This window comes from Crotalus tigris, unplaced genomic scaffold, assembly GCF_016545835.1.
Source record: "Crotalus tigris isolate CLP2741 ecotype Arizona unplaced genomic scaffold, ASM1654583v1 scf7180000018682.9941245338:1185362, whole genome shotgun sequence".
NCBI classification, from domain to species: Eukaryota; Metazoa; Chordata; class Lepidosauria; order Squamata; family Viperidae; genus Crotalus; species Crotalus tigris.
In genome coordinates, this window is record NW_024097143.1 from 95,037 (window position 1) to 113,581 (window position 18,545).

Below are 18,545 nucleotides of genomic sequence, written 5' to 3' on the forward strand. Positions count from 1 at the left end.
TTGGAGTTTCTTTGGATCATTTACTTTTTAATGTATTAAGTTATATATGGCTCTTTTCAATTCTCTGGTATAGATTTCCTTATTTGAATTTTACCCACCATTTTCAAGTGTAGTTGTATTGATGTTCTTCTAGCTTTTTATCATTTCATCAAGGTGTGGCACTTTACTAATTTTCATTAAAATTTTCATTTGCTTCTTTAATCTCTTGAGTTGTTATTCATTTGCCATTGTTCAATGGCTCTGAATTTTAAGCAGAGGTCCCCAAATATCCCCTGTGAATATTTTCTTTTTTTTATTTTTGAACCAACAAAACAAAACATAACACACATACACACACAATATATACTCCTCCCCTTTTTTTTAACAATGATTATGTAACAGTAATCTTCTATTATTTACATTCCCCCCCCCTTATTCTTCATTAGAATATTTGTCCTTATTGCCCCGTTGTTTCTTATTTACATTTTTCTTCCTTCATACTCTACTTCTTACTAAGAATAATTCATATTATTATTATTATTATACATTATTATACACATATTTTCACTTTTGACCTTTCCATATTTATTCTCCTCTATTATTTCTAGTCTCCAACCAGTCATACCACTTGTTCCATGTTATATAGTACTCTGTATCTTCCTTTTCTTTTATCTCTTTTGTTAATTTGTCCATCTCAGCACAGTTCAGGATTTTTCTTATCACTTCTTCCTCTGATGGTATATTCTCATTTTTCCAGCACTGTGCATATGCTATTCTTGCTGTCATTATTATATGTAAAATTAAGTACCATATTTCTTTACTATATTTTCTGTTTAAAATACCCAGCAAAAAGATCTCTGGTTTCCAGTCTACGGGTTGGTCTATTATTTCTTCGATCCATCTTCTTATTGTAGTCCAGTATTTTTTCGCAACTGGGCATGTCCACCATAAATGATAAAATGTTCCATGAACTTTTTTACATTTCCAGCATGTTGGCGAATTGTTTCGGAACATCTTGGCAAGCTTTGCGCGTGGAAGATGCCATCTGTAAAACATCTTCAACTGGTTTTCCTTGAATGCCACTTACATAGTTAATTTTATGTTTATTTCCCATATTTTTTCCCATTTCCCCCTGTGAATATTTTCCCTGGGAAAGATTCATCCCATTTTTCACTGTAGTTTACTGAAGCCTTATAGAGAGTCGACTTTGAGACACCATCCAAAGAAAGCCCTGAGGCGCCTGGTGGTAGCAGGGCAGACCCACTACGAAGTGAAGTGGATTTTAGATGCTAGACTGTACAATGGAAGGCTTATCTGTTATCAGAAGCTACTTGGGTGAAATGTACTGATGTGAAAGCAGATAGGCTTATTTGTAGATTTTATGATAAACATCCAAATAAATCCAGGGGGGGGGTTTTCCTTGATTTATGTCTTTGTTTGTATTACAGGATATCTCCTTTCATTAAGAGGGGCCGAATGTCAGCGTTGTGACAACAAAAGAAATTGTAGCCATTTTACTTTTGTTTTTCATTGTAACTTTCTACACTATAGTTGGGGATTTTCATGTAGACAGACTAAGGGGGAGGAAGAGGTATGAGCATTCTTAGTTAGTCATAACAATTGCAGCTGTGGTTATAATCAAGGTCAATATGAGGGAAGAATTTTGATGGTAAGAGAGTGGGGGAGAAAAACCTGTGTTTTTTAGTAATTGGAGAATGTGATGTGTGATAGCTTGGCTTAGGGTGGGAATTGCAACGTAACTTTGTATCAGAAGAGGAAACTTTCAGTTTTGGGTTCAACTATGTAAGTGCTGATATTTTGTTTCCAACTAAAATGTTCTTTAAGGACGAATTTCTTGCCTTGAAGTTCTTTTAACTGGTTTCATCTATCGGAACCATGACAGGCTGTCTAGTCTCTTTTTAAAGATCTGCAATGATGAAGCACCCACAACTTCTGTAGGCAAGCTATTCTACTGGTTGATTGTTCTCACTGTTAGAAAGTTTTCCCTTAATTCCAGGTTGCTTTTCTCCTTGATTAGTTTCCATTCATTGTTTGTTGTCTTGCCTTCTGGTGCTTTGGAAAATAACCCCCTCAAATACTGCAATACTGCTATCATGTCCACCATAGTCCTTTGTTTCTGTAGACTAGATATACCCAATTCCTACAACTGTTCTTCACATGTTTTTGTCCCCTGGCCCTTAATCATCTTAGTTGCTCTTCTCTGCACTTTTTCCAAACTCTCAATATCTTTTTTTGTAATGTGGTGACCAAAACTGGATGCAGTATTCCAGTATTCCAGGTGTGGTCTTACTAAGGTTTTATACTAATGCTTCATGTGATTTTTGATTCTATGCCTCTGTTTATGCAACCAAGGATTGTGTTAGTCTTTTTGGCTGCAGCTGCACTCTGCTGCCTCATATTTAAGTGATCATCCACTAGGACTCCAAGGTCCCTTTCACAATTACTGTTTTTGAGCCAGGTTTCACCTAATCTATATTTGTTCCTTTGGTTTTTCTTGCCTAAGTATAAAACTTGCTTTTCTCCACATTAAATTTCATGTTGTTGGATAGGGTCCATTGTTCAAGTCTGTCAAGATCCTTTTGGATTCTGAACTTGTCTTCTGGAGTGTTGTGACTATTCTAATTCTAATCAGAATTAGAAGAGAAAATAAAGCAAATATAACAAAGAGGAATTTTCAAGGAATTAGGTAATACAATAAATCCCCTGTATTGTTGTCTCTTATAACCCTGGAGTCGTTTTGTTAATGAATTCCTTCTTCTTTGCATTTCTGCAATATTCTTTCTTGAAGGACAGTGTTTCATTCATTCTACCATTGGGAAGACAATATTTATCTCTGAGGCCAAGATGTTAAAATTGGGACATGGTGTCTATATAATATTGAGCTAATCTACAGTTCTTTTGTAGATAGTGTAAGGGCTTTAAAGGAATAGCACATATTGTATCTATTCTTGAGTATGATTGGTGTTTTGCTGGAAACAAAATGTAGTACTAGGTTTTGGATTCTTTTTCTCTACAAAGATCAGACAAAAATTATATACTCATATACTGAAAAACTTTTCTTGGGAGCTGTCCTCCTTTTTTATCCGCTAGATGATTTGCCTTAGCTTGGTTGTATGTACCCTTGAATGATTACTTCCTCCCTAGCAGTTCCTATTAAAAACATTCTTGAATTGTTCCATCTACAGCTGAAGCACAAATGGATGCCAGAATTAAATTATTTTCTTAATTTCAGGATTAAAATTCTTCCTATTTTGAGGATTTGAGTACTTCCCAAGAAAATGATATTAAATAAATTGCTATTTATTCTACTTTACTTTGTTTTTCCCATTGCTGTAAAATCCTGGCCTAATTTCTTTTGTCTCAACAATATTATATGGTCCCCTCTTGTTTTCAATATTATTTTCAATAACTGTAATCTCTGATTTTAGTTGAGATCTCATATCTTTCATATCTGTATTAATATCATTGCCTTAATTATTGTCAATTGTGATTCCTGAAGATTTTTGTTTTCAGTTAGGAACATTTGTTGCAACATATCTGAGTTTTTCTAGTCTACTATCACTGATGATGTTATCTAATTTGGGTAATGAAATATCTGCAAGCTCAGAGAGCATCAAGGACCCTCACAACTAACATTAAACATAAAAAAAAAACTCCACCGAGTGCTGAAAGTTGCATCAAAAATCTAATATGTTTTCTTCCTAGACCTGTTAATATCTCTTAACTTGCAGTCATCTTCGGAGTTTCTGGCACATCCTACCCTTCATCTTTGCCATTCATCTGATCAACAAAAGTCCAAGGATTTTGCCCAACATCACTTTGGGCTACAGCATCTATGAGAACTTCTTCAGTGCTAGAATGACTTATGAAGCCATGATAGATTCACTTTCCACAGGGCAAGAAAATGTCCCAAACTACAGCTGTGGAAGATCTAAAAAACTGCTGGCTGTGGTTGAAGGCATTGATTCTGAGCTTTTTACCTGTATTTCAACCATGTTGGGCATCTACAAAATCCCTCAGGTATGAACAGATGAGGAAGACAATTGCCACAATTGTTAAGTGAATCACCTTGATTGGTTAAGTGAATTACATTGTCATTAAGTAAATCCACTTTCCCCATTGAATGTGCTCGTTGGAAGCCTCCTGGGAAGGTCATAAATTGTGAACATGTGACCCCAGGATTGTGTAACTAATGTAAACACAAGCCAGTTGTATTTACCTGAATTTCGATCATTGACCATAGGGACATTACAATAATTTTAAGTGTGAGGATTAGTCATAAGGCTTTTTTTTTCCAATACCACTGTAACTTAGAACAGTCATTAAACAAATGGTCATAAATCAAGGACTACCTTATATGGTGCACAACAACATACAAATGAAGCCAGATGGCAGAATTGAAAAGCACCCTGAAATAGTATATTTCTATTACGTATCTAAATACTTCTTTTTTTAATCTGGCATCTGTGCATATCATTTTTTTAAATTAGACTTGTTTCATAGTTTCCCCTTTTTTGCCATTGATATCCATTCAGATTAGATGCTTTTATTCATGTCTGAGCTGAGGATCTCTCAACCATGCCTTGAAATGAGATTTGCATTCTTGTTGACAATTCTTCCTCTTCATGAAATTGCCCCCACTGCCTCTTTTCTTTATCTTCAAGTCATTGCAGTCACCTGAGTTTCCCCCAAGACAAAGGATGGCAAAAATTATTATCCCCCTTAATTCATCTACATCCAAAGGAAGCCTCCAGGAGTGCACTGGAGGAAAAGTGGGGAAAATGCTACTTTTTATTCTATTTTAGATGTTTTAAAAATCTGAATATGTATAGATAACTCAAGATGGCGAACATACCTAATACTCCTTCATCCTGCCATTTTCCCAAACAAACCAATGTTAAGGTGGATTGGGCTGACTGGCCCAAAGTGACTGACCCAAAGTCACCCACCCAACTGGCTTTCAACCCTAAGGATGGATAAGAACTCACAATTCCATATTTTCTATCCTTCACCACTAGACCAAACTGGCTCTTTAAGAAATTATTTCCCCATTTGCAAATAAAGATGGTTCAAACATGCCAGGTGACAATTTTGGGGGAAGGGGGAAGTTCCAATGTTTTTGTCTTGGCAGAATCCAGAAAAAAAACCACACCTGATTGAATAGAAGTTGTTATATTATGTTGCCTGTTGTTCCCATATAGACAAGGGTAAACTCAAGGTGTGTTAAAAATCAAATGTCTATGGAGATTCTCAGTCATCCAGGTCATGGTTGTCCATGGGTTAAAAATCAAATATTTCTCCTTTCCCTTGGAGGGAAATCAGGTCTGACTGTCAACACAGAAAAGTCATACAAGACAGAGAGAGCCCAATTCATGCTTGAAACTCAAGGGCAGAGAAAAAGAATTTCCCTCCAAAGCGGAAAGGCCTTTAGATTTTTGCACTGCTATTTGTCTCTAAGAAGAAGACAATCACCCATTTTCTCCATTTCATCCTAGATCAACTATGGGATTATCAACCAGATTGCTGAGCAGAAACATCCGTTTCCTTTCTCCTATTGGATGATCCCAAAGCAAGAGCCTCCTCATTTGGCAACTGTCAAATTGCTTCTGCATTTCCAGTGGACATGGATTGGCCTCTTTGCTCCAGACCATGAAGATGGGGAAAAGTTTAGAAATTCTTTTGTGCTTGCAGCTATAAAAAAGGAGATTTGCATTGCTTTTTCACAAAACATCCCCTTGCAAGATAAAGAGAGAAAAATTGGGAAATTTCTTCATTATGCTCACAGTGAAGTAAAAGTTTTTGTATGTCATTTGGACTTACAAGCCTCACTATTCCTAGCATCAGTCATTCCAAAATTTGAATATCATTCAAAAGGATTTGGGGAAAAAGTGTGGATTGTCACTGCTTTAACAGACATAGGGATCAGATTATTTTATCAACATGTTAATCTCTATCATAAACATCTTTTGTTATCCTTTTCAACTGTGGCCCGAAAAAGTGCACCATATCATCATTTTAAGGTGGATACATTTAATATTGATAAGCTTGTGAAGACAACATTTTTGCCCTTCTATTCAAGACCTGTATTATCTAAAAAGGTTTGGATAAGATACACAGAAAAGGAGAGGTGGAAATTTGCACATCGTGAAACGATGTTCAGAATCCTCTCTGAAGATGCCTTCGGTATTTACAATGCTCTCCAGGCTTTATCCCGGGCCCTAACTTCTGCCTATTCTTTGCAACTGAATAGGAGGAGAATGAGGCTTAGAAACCATCTTTTATTCCATAGATTACAGCCATGGCAGGTAAGACTTCTCTTTTGAGGTTCCAACAATCGCCTTTCTTCAATTGTGTTGTTTGTTCTATTATCTATTGTTTTATTATCTATTATTCTATTGTTTGAGATGCCAGGGACAGATGCAGAATGGAGCATTTCTAATATCATTTCCACAATTTCTACTGTTGTTTTTTTAAGTTTTTATTGATTTTTTAAAATACAATTCACAAGTACTTATTCAACAAACGTGTTGTCTGAGTATATCATTCACTAATGCAAATTGAATTCCTAATCCCTTATTCTTTTCTCCAGCCATTAATAAAATAAGTCCCAAATTTGAGAATATTTTGTTTCTTTTTTCCTTTCAACCTCAGAGTAAGTCTGTCCATTTCTGCACAATCTAGTATTTTTTAAATTATTTTTTCCTCTGGTGGTGTTTCTTCATTTTTCCAATATTGTGTGAATATGATTCTTGCCATTGTTATCACATGTAAAATCAAGTATATACTTTGTTTGTCAAGCTTTTCTGGCATTATACTTAATAAAAAAAAGTTCATGTTTGCCCAACATCTTTTCTAGCCAAGTATGTATTTTTGTCCAGTATCTCTCTGCTTTAACACATGTCCACCATACATGATAATACATACCTGACTTGTGATTACATTTCCAACATCTATCTGACACATTTTTAAACATTTTTGCTAGTCTTGCTGGTGGCAAGTGCCATCTATAAAACATTTTATATAAGTTTTCTTTATAAAAGGTTGACATTGTCAATTTATAAGTTCTTTCCCATAAGTTTTGCCATTTCTCTAAGTCTATATTGTATACAAAATTCTTTGCCCATATTATCATTGTTTCTTTTACTTGTTCCTTTTCCATTTTCAAATTCAATAAAAAGTTATACATTTTCTTAATTAGTTTCTCATCAGAGGTTAATAATACCTGATCGAACAAAGTCTGCTCTTTATAAAATCCATACAGTTTAACATCTTTGTCATATCTCACTTATATTTGTAAATATGCCCACCATGATAGACCAATATTCTGATTTTCCATCTCTTGTTTAGATTTTAAATTCCATTCAGACTTTAGAATATCTTTATATTTCCATATTTTCCCAACACTGACTAAATTTGGATGTACAGAGAAGAGCAACAAAGATGATTAGGGGACTGGAGGCTAAAACATATAAGGAACGGTTGCTAGAATTGGGTATGTCTAGTTTAACGAAGAGAAGGACAAGGGGGGACATGATAGCAGTATTCCAATATCTCAGGGGCTGCCATAAAGAAGAGGGAATTAAGCTATTTTCCAAAGCACCTGAAGGCAGGACAAGAAGCAACGGGTGGAAACTAATCAAGGAGAGAAGCAACCTAGAACTAAGGAGAAACTTCCTGACAGTGAGAACAATTAATCAGTGGAACAGCCTGCCTCCAGAAGCAGTAAATGCTCCAACACTGGAAGTTTTTAAGAAGAGACTGGACAGCCATTTGTCCGAAATGGTGTAGGGTTTCCTGCCTGAGCAGGGGGTTGGACTAGATGACCTCCAAGGTCCCTTCCAACTTTATTATTATTATTATTATTATCGATCATCGCACAGTCAGCCAGATGTTCAGACTGGATTTGGCATTTTGTCTACCTATCGAGTCCTTACCCAGGACCTGGGATAGGCAGATGTGGATGTTTGATGGTATTACAGATATCGTCGCAGGATGGAAGCAGTTCCTAGTAAGGCCGCCTTTTGCAATTGACTAATAGCGAATTTGTCAATGCCAATGGTGTTCAAGTGGTGCTCCAGTTGTTTTGGGATTGCACCCAAGGAGCCTATGACTATTGGTACTACCCTTGCTTGCTTTTGCCACAGTCTTTCTATTTCTATTTGTAGGTCTTTGTATTTTGTTATCTTCTCCAGTTCTTTCTCTTCTATTCTGCTATCTCCAGGCACTGCCACATCCACTATCCAGACTTTTTTGTCTTTCTTATCGACAATTGTTAAGTCTGGGGTGTTATGTTGCAGGTGCTTGTCTGTTTGAATTCTGAAGTCCCAGAGCAGTTTAATTTTATCATTTTCTATGACTTTCTCTATTTTATGATCCCACCAGTTTTTGCTTACAGGCAAATGATATTTTTTGCAGATCTTCCAATGCACCATTGTTGCTACTTTGTCATGCCGCTGCTTGTAATCAGTTTGTGCAATCTTCTTGCAACAGCTTACCAAGTGGTCCACTGTTTCTTCAGCTTCTTTGCATAGGCGGCACTTACTGTCTGTTGCTGTCTTCTCAATTTTGACTTTGTATGCATTTGTCCTTAAGGCTTGGTCTTGTGCAGCCAGAATTAGTCCCTCGGTCTCTTTCTTCAATTTTCCTGCTCTTAGCCATTGCCAGGTTTTATTATTATCTGCTTTCCCAGCTATTTTTTTCATGTATGGCCATGTAGTGCTTTGTCTTCCCATGCCTCTATTCTGTTCTTCATTTGGTCTTTCTTGAAGGCCCAGTTTGGTCTCTCCAGTAGTTAGTAAGCCTTCCTGATATACTAATTTCAGTGCATCTTCATCATTGTTCTTCAGATATTCTTCCAAAGCCATTTTTTCTTCTTCAACCATCTGATGTACTTGTAGCATTCCACGCCCACCTATTTGCCTTAGTAGATAAAGTCTATCAATGTCACTGCGTGGATGAAGGGCATGATTCATTGTCATTATTTTTCTGGTCTGCCTATCCATTGCTTTTAGTTCTGCTTGAGTCCAGTCCACTATTCCAGCTGTGTACCTAATGACTGGGATTGCCCAGGTGTTGATTGCCTTTATGGTATTTCCTCCATTGAGTTTGGACTTTAAGATCTTCTTCACTCTCTTGATGTATTCACCTCTAATCTTTTTCTTGACTTCAGTGTGCTTGATGTTGTCAGCTTGAAGGATACCCAAGTATTTGTAGTACTCTTCCTCATCCAGACTCTTAATGTTATTTTCGTGGGGCATCTTGATTCCTTCAGTTTTCACTATTTTTCCTTGTTTGATAGTAAGTGTGGCACATTTGTCCAAGCCAAACTCCATTACAATATCTTGGCTATATATACGGACAGTGTTGAGCAGCGATTCTATTTCAGATGATGTTTTTCCATACAGCTTCAGATCATCCATGTAAAGGAGGTGGGATAGTCTAGCAGATGTTTTTGATGTTTGATAACCATGTCCTGAGTTATTCAGTATTGTTGACAGAGGAAACAGTGCAATAACAAATAGTAATGGTGATAATGAATCTCCTTGAAATATTCCTCTCTTGATATTAACCTCTCCCAGCCTCTCACCATTGATCTGCAACTGTGTCTTCCATTGTGCCATCGATCTTTGCACAAATTTTCTGATGTTTCTACTGACTCCTGTTATTTCTAGGCACTTATTATCCAATCATGTGGCAGAGAGTCAAATGCCTTTTTGTAGTCAATCCATGCCACATTCAGGTTGGTCTTCCTTCTCTTGCAGTTTTCCAAGATCATTTTGTCTATTAGGAGTTGATCTTTTGTTCCTCTGCTATTGGGGCGGTTTCCTTTCTGCTCAGGTGGAAAGAGATTGTTTTCAACTAGATGCTGTTGTACTGCATCAGCTACCACACCAGTTAGTAATTTGAAAGTTGTTGGTAAGCAGGTAATTGGCCTGTAGTTACCTGGTGTTGCCCCTTTTGCTGGATTTTTCATTATTAGGTAGGTTTTCCCAGTTGTTAGCCACTTTTCAATTTCTCCTCCTTGTAGTATATTGTTGAACTGTTTGGCAATGAGTGGGTGTATAACAGTTAGATGTTTCAACCAAAACCCATGCAGTTCATCTTCACCTGGTGCTGACCAATTTTTGATTTTCTTTGCTCTTTTTTCTACCATTTTTGTTGTTATTACTAGTTCTTTCATTTCAACTTCTGTTTTATTTGCATCCACCTCTTTTAACCAAGCCGCATCCTTGTTGTATTTCTTTGGGTTATCCCATATCTGCTTCCAGAACTGCACTGTTTCTTCCTTGTCAGGTACTGACTGATTCCTTGCAGTTTCTCCATTGATGGATTGGTAGAAACGTTTCTGATTGGATTGAAATTGGAGGTTCTGCCTATAGTTTGCAATTCGAGCTTCATATCTACTGATTTTCCTGGCTATAGCTGTTATTTGTTGCTTTATTATTTCCAGTGCTTCCTTGATCTTCCTTGTTTCTAAGTGGTATTTCTTGATTAGGTATTCTTTGGTCTTCTTGTTCTTCAGCTTCTTTTCTTTCATCTGTTCTAGCTTGCTTGCATGTGATCTTAACTTGCTGATCTTATTTTCTAGTCTAACCTTCCATTTTTGTGGTGCACTGTTTGTTTGTTTTTCTTTTTGTTGATTTTACATCCCAGGTATTCTGATCTTATTTTCTAGTCTAACCTTCCATTTTTCTGGTGCACTGTTTGTTTGTTTTTCTTCTTTGTTGATTTTGCATCCCAGGTATTCTGTTATAACTGCAGCTGTGCTGTATTAGTTGGTTTGTTTCTTGCAGTGAATTGGTGCTTATACTTGCTATTGCAGTATTTGCATCTTTTAATGCTTGTGCTAGCTGTTTCTTTGGAACAAGCTTCAATGCAGGTAGCCTTATTCTGTTGTTTTTGTGCTGTTCTAGATGCTCAGTTATTCTTTGTTTCAATTCTTTTATTTCTTTAGTTAGAGGGTTTTGTTCTTCCTGAGGAAGAGGTGCCTGGTTTCCAAATGAGAACAGTTGTATATCTCTACTGGATTCCTTCACTGCCAACTCCCCCTGGTTTGCCTCTACATTCTGAATTACTTCTGGTAAGGCTTTGATTTCTTTGCCCTGGGTAAACCTTTGCAGTTCGTCCAATTCTGTTTCTGTGAATACTTTATTTCGTATTATAAATCGGCGTTGATCTGCTAGTCTCTGTTCTGTTATTTCTGATTCTGGATGTTGTTCTTTCCAGAACTGGTGTATTCGTTTTAGATATCCTCGTCTTGTTGGACTTGATCTGTAGTAACAGATCATTATTTTTTTGTTTTCCATCACTGTGTATCTGCGACGGGTAAACACCTTTTCTTCCAGTAGTTCTGCAGCTGCTGGCCCTGGTTGCTCAGCCAACAGTCCTGAGTCCTGTAACCCATTTTTCACCAGATATCCAGGAACTTCAATATCTAGCGCGGACCTTGTTAACCCGGGCGACGTCCGAGCCGGTATGGCATTCTGAAATTTACGTCTCACCATATTTTTTATGGGAGAGACACACTTTGTCTGACTCCTCTGATGAGACCTGTCCAGTATGGTTGAACCTCTGGCATAGCTCTCATCTTCCTCAGAGTACACAAGCCCCACAACCACGTCAAGGTAGTGCCTCACTGGGGGATTATTATTATTATTATTATTAAATGCTTCCATTGTTGAGAGCCTAATTTCTACTGTTGGTCTTTACCAAATGCAAAGGCTTAGAAGAAGAGAAAAAGATGGAGAGACTGTTGATGAATATTCCAAACTGGGCAAATTTTGTTGGTTTGAAATGTAAAGGGAATGTAGTATTGAAAGAGAAAAAGGCTCTATCTCCAATTCATAATTAAACAATCAGTACAATGAAACAATAAGCACCTTGTTATCCCTTGTTCATGCCACATTGGCCATATCTCACCTATAGACCAGAGGATTGATTCTCATTTCTGCCACAGCAAAGTGTTACAGCGTTTTCAGGAAATAACTAGGACAGTTGGTCCCTTACTGGCTGAGGCCTGTTGCTCATGGACCGACACTCACCACCATTTTGCTTCTGCATTTGCCCTCTCCAGCAGCAAACCCCAAGGCCTTTCCTGCTCTTTCTTACTCCTTCAAAAATAAATATATATAAAAAAGAGAGACATCTATGTAAAGTGTAGGGATGAAAGATGAAATGGTACAAATCAGAATTTTCAAGAAGGAAAATGCTGAAGCTGAACATTTCTTTATATGCACTCAAATACTATCATATTTCCTTCTGGTAAATGATGTGGAAAAGATGCAAGACGAGGGTATAGCAACATTTGCTCACGTTGGGAAAGCAGGAGTGGTGAATTTTAACTTCCATCAAAGAAAGTAAAATAATACAATAAGAAGGGAGAATATTGTCAGAATAATATTCAATGGTTCTTTTGCTGAAAGGAGAAGTTGGCATCTGAGACCATGGGTGGGGAAGCAGCCATAGTGAAATGGTCACCTTACACAACAAGAATATTTACAGTATGATTGCTAGAGTCCAAACATGTTTATGACCTGTAATTAGGAATTTCATAAAAGAGAGAAGGCCAGAATGTAAAGGAGTAATTTTTTGTGTTTTTCTAGTTTCATCGTTTTCTGAGAGACTTCCAGCTTCATAATATTTCAGGAAAATATGTTTATATGGATGAGAATGGAATTCCTGTTGCTGACTTTTATATCATAGACTGGGCAATACTTCACAATGGGTCTCCTAGCGCAGTGAAAATTGGAAAGATAGAAAATGTGGCTTCTTCAGAAATCAAGTTCTCCATCAATGAGAGTGCCATCATATGGCCAACATCATTTAAACAGGTAGCTGCTACTTGTGGCTTTTATAATTAAATTACTGTCATACCTCTCTCCAGAATTGGACTTCACCAGATCTGCCACTCTGGTGAAGGGAAAAAAGGCATTTTGTAGAAGACTCTCCAAGTTCTCCTAGACCAGTGGTTCTCAACCTTTTTAATGCCACGACCCCAACCGGTCATAAGTCGAGGACTACCCAACCGGTCATAAGTCGAGGACTTTCCCTGCCCGGGAGCACCGCGCATGCGTGGTGCTACCCCCTGCGCCGGCTGAAGCGTAGCTGGCAAGGGGCAGCAACGGCGCAGGGCAACCACCGGCTGGGCCACCAGCTGGCCCAGCCCAAGGGAGATAAGGCACCTGCCGGGCCCCACGCACACCAGCAACCCTCCCTGCACCCGCCGGCCTCCCACCTCCCACTCCTGACCCTCTTTTACTTACATTTTTAGTAGTTGCTCAGCAGGGAGGGGTGGAAGCTTCCAGATAGCTCGCCTTCACTGCAGACAACTTGCAGCACCGTTTGCAGAATGGGACTTTTGGTGGGCTCAGCAGGGCAGAGACAGACTGGACAATTCCTATTGGCTTTTGAAAGCCAATAGAATTAGATTCTATTAAAGAGAGTCTATTCTATTGGCTTTCAAAAGCTAATAGAATAAAAGGGAGTAGCACACTAAGGAAAAGGGGAAAAAATGGCAGACTGCATTGTTTGATGACCCCCATAAAATGGTCCTTCGACCCCAAATGGGGTCACGACCCACAGGTTGAGAACCGCTGTCCTAGACCTCTCAGAAATGTATTGTGTATGTGGGAATGTCAACAGTTTTATGGTTCATTCATGTTAGTTAGCTTAAGGCTGCTTGTGAGCCAGCAACAAACTTCAAATGAGGACAAAGTAATTCTCTGGCAAGTAACTCCAGCCTTTTCAGAATTAGAGCCTAATTGGAGGTTTTACTAGTAGGAAATAGAGCAAAGATTTCAAAATGCGGGCCCATGGGCCGGATGCATTGTGGTGAAACTGCGCCCACCCCATTGCTGGCAATGGAAAAAAAGTTACAATACATTGTGACCCGTCACATGATGTGAGTTTGACACCCCTGAAATAGAGGTTCATGTTGGAAGAAACAGAGGGATCAAGGACAGGTTATGTTCCATGCTGTCCTACAAAATTACTAAGATAGAAGTAAGCAATCATCTACTTCCTTTGCTCTGGACTTCAATTCTGATAGTTTCTTACCATTGGTCATTCAAGCTGAAGCACTTGAGATTTGAAGATCGAACCTCTTTTTAGAATAGGAGGAACAAAACTAAAAGGACCTGGCCTGAGGAACCATCATCTCCTCATGAATATCAAGTGGATTCTGGAATCAGATCCTACTAAAAACGGACTATTAGGGATTATTCTGAAAAAGAGAATAAGGCTGAAAGTGACTTCCTAAAAAATGGTTACTCACCCCCCCCACACACTTGCACTAGCATTACCCTGAGCACACTGCCGGTGCTAGTACCACTCCGCCTCGAGTGTCCCACTGACACTAGTGCTGCCCTGAACAGCACTAGCACTGCCCTGACCCCGAGTGCCCCACCACTGCTAGAGCCACCCTGAGCATCCCACTAGCACTAGCACCACCCTGAGCATCCTGCCAGCACTAGCACCGCCCCACCCCAGAGTGTCCCACTGGCCCTAGTGCCGCCCAGTGGTGGGACTCAGCCAGTTCGCACCACTTTGGCAGAACTGGTAGCTAATTTTTTGTCATCCAGGCCCAGAATGGACTTCTGGAAGCGGCATCCACACAGAGAACCGGTTGTTCACATATTTGAATCCCACCACTAGTGCTAGCCACCCCTTTTGAGCACTCATGCTTGCAAAGCCCTGTATGCATGTGTGCATGAGCGCACAGCCATTTGCATGTGTGCATTTACTCATGCATGCCTCGTTTGTGTGTGCATGCATGGGGCTCATTTTTATACGTGCACGTACATGGCCCATTTGCACGCATGCACATAGTGGTGCCTGCCTCCCTTTCCGGGCCGCCAAATCAAAAAGGTTGGAGGCCTCTGCTTTAGCACGTTCAGTTAAAAACCTGAAAGTACTTGAAAGATCTTCAAACATTCTTAATGACTACAAGCATCTGGAGGGCAACCTCTTGTGGTCATATTATATCCTCTTGTTAAAATGGAGACAAGACTCCCAGAAACATAATTTATCTCAGTGGCTGGCTTCATCCATCCCACAAAGCCATCCTGAGATTTGGTTACTTTCCATTCAAAATATTTTATGAAAGTAGGCAATGGTTGTGAATTTGCACAATTTATGAATCATATTATACAAATTAATGTTAAAAAATGGTTTGATCCTATTTCTGAACCTAGTCTGTAACTAATTTCCATGTACAGAGATAATCTTCTTAAAATAGATTACCCTGGATTTTCTTTTTTAGAAAGTGCCGTTTTCTAGATGCACTTCTAGTTGTCTCCCAGGATACAAGAAACTTAAGTGAGAGGGAGCACCAGTCTGCTGCTATGACTGTTCTCCATGTATGGAAGGAACAATCTCTACCCAGGAAGGTAGGTGGTGCAATAGCAAGAAGGCCCATACCAAGTCAGATTCTGCTTAGCTCCCAAGTTCTATCAAGTCTGTCAAAGGCTGCATGTCCTGAAGGACACTGTTGACACTGATTCACCCTTTCACTTACATTTTCCCCTTTATTCATAGCTTGAGAAAAAGGAAAGAGATTGTGGAATGGAACGTAAAGATGGGAGGGATGGTATCTAGGCAACCAAGGCGTCTTTGTAAGTTTGCAAGGACACCGAGTGTGGCTATTTTCTCATAACAAAATGAACATAAATGATTGGTGAACGTATCGGGCTGTGGGTTGATCAGAGGGAAATGAGGAAATAACTATGCTTGTGTTTTGCGTGAGAAATCAGAGCTGGTTTTGCATCTTCTGTGCCAATGTAGATTTTCAATAAAATATTATACTTTTGGTAAAATAATAACCCAGGAGTTTCTTTTTCTGGAAATACCAACTGGACAATTGACAGACACAAACTGCTACAAATTAGCAGTTTATGTGTCACAAAATATGTTATTAAATATGCTCAATATTTTATTTTTAAATAAGGAAGGAAGGAAGGAAGGAAGGAAGGAAGGAAGGAAGGAAGGAAGAAAGGAAGCTCAGAAGTAAGAAAGGAGCCCTATACAAGTCCACACAAACCTGATCTTGCTTATCTTTCAAGCCCCAGAATCCAGGGGCTGTGCTGGGGCTGTGTATGACCATGACTGAGACTGAGAATTACCAGTAATTAGTAAAGCAATTTTTATTCAAGGAAAAACAGCAAATAGTTTAGGAAATCAGTAGACAGTGTGGCAAACACAGTTTTATAGGAATTTTGTTTTGTGTTTTTCAGAGGCAGCCCACTGTGAAAAGTGTCTGGATGACCAGCATCCCAATAAGAAGCAAGATCAATGTGTCCCCAAAACATTAACTTCCCTGTCCTACCAAGAAAGCTTGGGAATCATTTTGGCACTTACTGCCTCTTTTTTGTCTCTAACTACTGCCTTGGTTCTGATCATCTTCATTAAATACCAAGAAACTCCCATTGTGAAAGCCAATAATCAGGACCTCACTTACATTCTCCTGGTCTCTCTCATACTTTCCTTCTTGACTTCCCTTCTATTCATTGGTCACCCGAAGAAAGTGACCTGTCTTCTTCGACAAGTCACCTTCAGTGTTGTTTTCTCAGTTGCCATTTCTTCTTTGCTGGCTAAGACTATCACTGTGGTGGTGGCATTTCTGGCTATAAAACCAAGCAGCAGGATGAGGAAATGGTTGGGGAAAAGTCTGTCCAACTCCATTGTCTTATCTGGTTCTGGGGTTCAGGTGGGCATCTGCATGATGTGGCTGGGAATCTCTCCTCCCTTCCCAGATTTTGATCTGCATTCCCAATCAGGATAGATCTTGCTGCAATGTAATGAAGGTTCAGTCACCATGTTCTACTCTGCCCTTGGGTATCTGGGCTTTCTGGCTGCCATCTGCTTTTGGGTGGCTTTTATATCCCGCAAACTACCAGGGAATTTCAATGAAGCAAAGTGGATCACCTTCAGCATGCTGGTGTTCTGCAGCGTTGGGTATCCTTTGTCCCTACCTACCGAGCACTAAAGGGAAATACATGGTGGCTGTGCAGATCTTCTCTATTCTAGCTTCCAGCCTGGGCTTATTGTGCTGCATCTTTGCGCCTAAATGCTACATCATCATTTTGAGACCTCACATGAACAGAAAAGTGCATCTAATGATGAGAAACCATGATGGCTTCTGACGTTGGTGCTTTATTTTTTTTAATTATTCTAAGAGCTCTTTCTTTCTGTCTTATATGATTTAAGCTATGACTGATAAATATAACTAAAGTGGTAACATTTCTCCCTTCCGAACCAGAAACCAACAAATAGTCTGCACACTTATGTTTTTTGTTTTTTTTTTAATTTTATTTTTCCCCTTTTCCCTTTTTCACTTTACAAAAACAAAATACAAAATACATTTTTTCCTTAACAGTACTGTGCCTTATATCCCTTACATTTATTTACAATTATTTACATCACTTCTCATACTTTTTTATTCCTCAATTCTAACCAATTGTAACACTTGTCCCATATTTCATAAAATTCTGTAGCTTCTTTGTCTTTGATTTCCAGAGTAAGTTTGTACATCTCAGCACATTCTAGTATCTTGTAAATAATCATATCATTTGTTGGTATTTTTTCCCCTTTCCAGCATTGTGCATATGCAATGTGTGCCGCTGTTATTATATGTACAATGATGTGTTGAAGTTGTTTTTTCATATTTGGGTTAATTATACCTAATAAGAATAATTCAGGTTTAAGTTTGATTCATTCTTTTGTTATTTCCTGTATCCATCTCCTTATCTGCTCCCAATAAATCTTTGCTTTGGGGCATTGCCACCACATTTGATAGACTGTTCCCTCTTTGTTTTTGCATTTCCAACAGTCCGGATTCATCTTTTTATATATCTTGGCCAATCTCGCCGGTGTTAAATGCCATCTATAGAACATTTTATATTGGTTTTCTTTATATGCAGTTGACAGTGTTAGTTTGCAATTTATGTTCCATACTCTTTCCCATTCTTCTAAGTCTATATTTCTACCTATATTCCTTGCCCATGCTATCATTGGACCTTTTACTATTTCTTCTTCTAATTCTACTTCTAATAAATGTTTGTAGGTTTTTGTTAAAAATTTTCCTTCCTTACCTGTCAATATTTTGTCCAATTGCTGTGGTATCCGACTTATTCCATATTCTTCCATATCTTTGCTATATTTTGATTGTATCTGTAAGTATGGCCACCAATCAATAATTTTTCCCTGTTCTTTTAATTCCTCCCTTGATCTGAGCTTTCCTTGATTATCTAATAGTTCTTTGTATCTTGTCATTTTTTTGTTGTCCAGTGTATTTGGGTGGATCATTGCCTCCATCGGTGAGGCCCAATTTGGTATTTTTGTATAATATTTCTTTTTAACCTTTTCCCACATCCAAATCAGCACATCTCTTATCTGGTGCCAGTAAAAATATGTGTGTGACTTCTTATATTTTCCCCATAGAAAGGCATACCAACCAGCCTGTAAATCATGCCCTTCAATTGTTAAAACCCTTTTATTTTCTACGTTTATCCAATCCCTAATCCAAAGTAATCCCGCTACTTGGTAGTAAG

General features: G+C 38.5%; 1 protein-coding gene across 1 annotated transcript; it reads left to right on the plus strand.

Moving 5' to 3' along the window:
• The first annotated feature begins 3,762 nt into the window (after positions 1-3,762).
• LOC120313453 (vomeronasal type-2 receptor 26-like) lies at positions 3,763-17,357 on the plus strand. Its single transcript, XM_039355374.1, has 5 exons — positions 3,763-4,020; positions 5,496-6,305; positions 12,603-12,830; positions 15,260-15,386; positions 16,230-17,357. Exons 1-4 carry the CDS (start codon positions 3,859-3,861, stop codon positions 15,317-15,319), a joined length of 1,260 nt encoding a protein of 419 aa, XP_039211308.1. The 5' UTR covers positions 3,763-3,858; the 3' UTR covers positions 15,320-15,386; positions 16,230-17,357.
• Positions 17,358-18,545: the final 1,188 nt, after the last annotated feature.

What these genes read in the sequence shown, in the direction of transcription:
- LOC120313453 (XM_039355374.1), top strand. Translation starts at nt 3,859, where the DNA reads ATGACTTATGAAGCCATGATAGATTCACTTTCCACAGGGCAAGAAAAT. An exon ending in ATAGATTACAGCCATGGCAG is followed by an intron (nt 6,306 to 12,602) that starts GTAAGACTTCTC and finishes GTGTTTTTCTAG; the next exon opens with TTTCATCGTTTTCTGAGAGA. An exon ending in GGCCAACATCATTTAAACAG is followed by an intron (nt 12,831 to 15,259) that starts GTAGCTGCTACT and finishes TTTCTTTTTTAG; the next exon opens with AAAGTGCCGTTTTCTAGATG.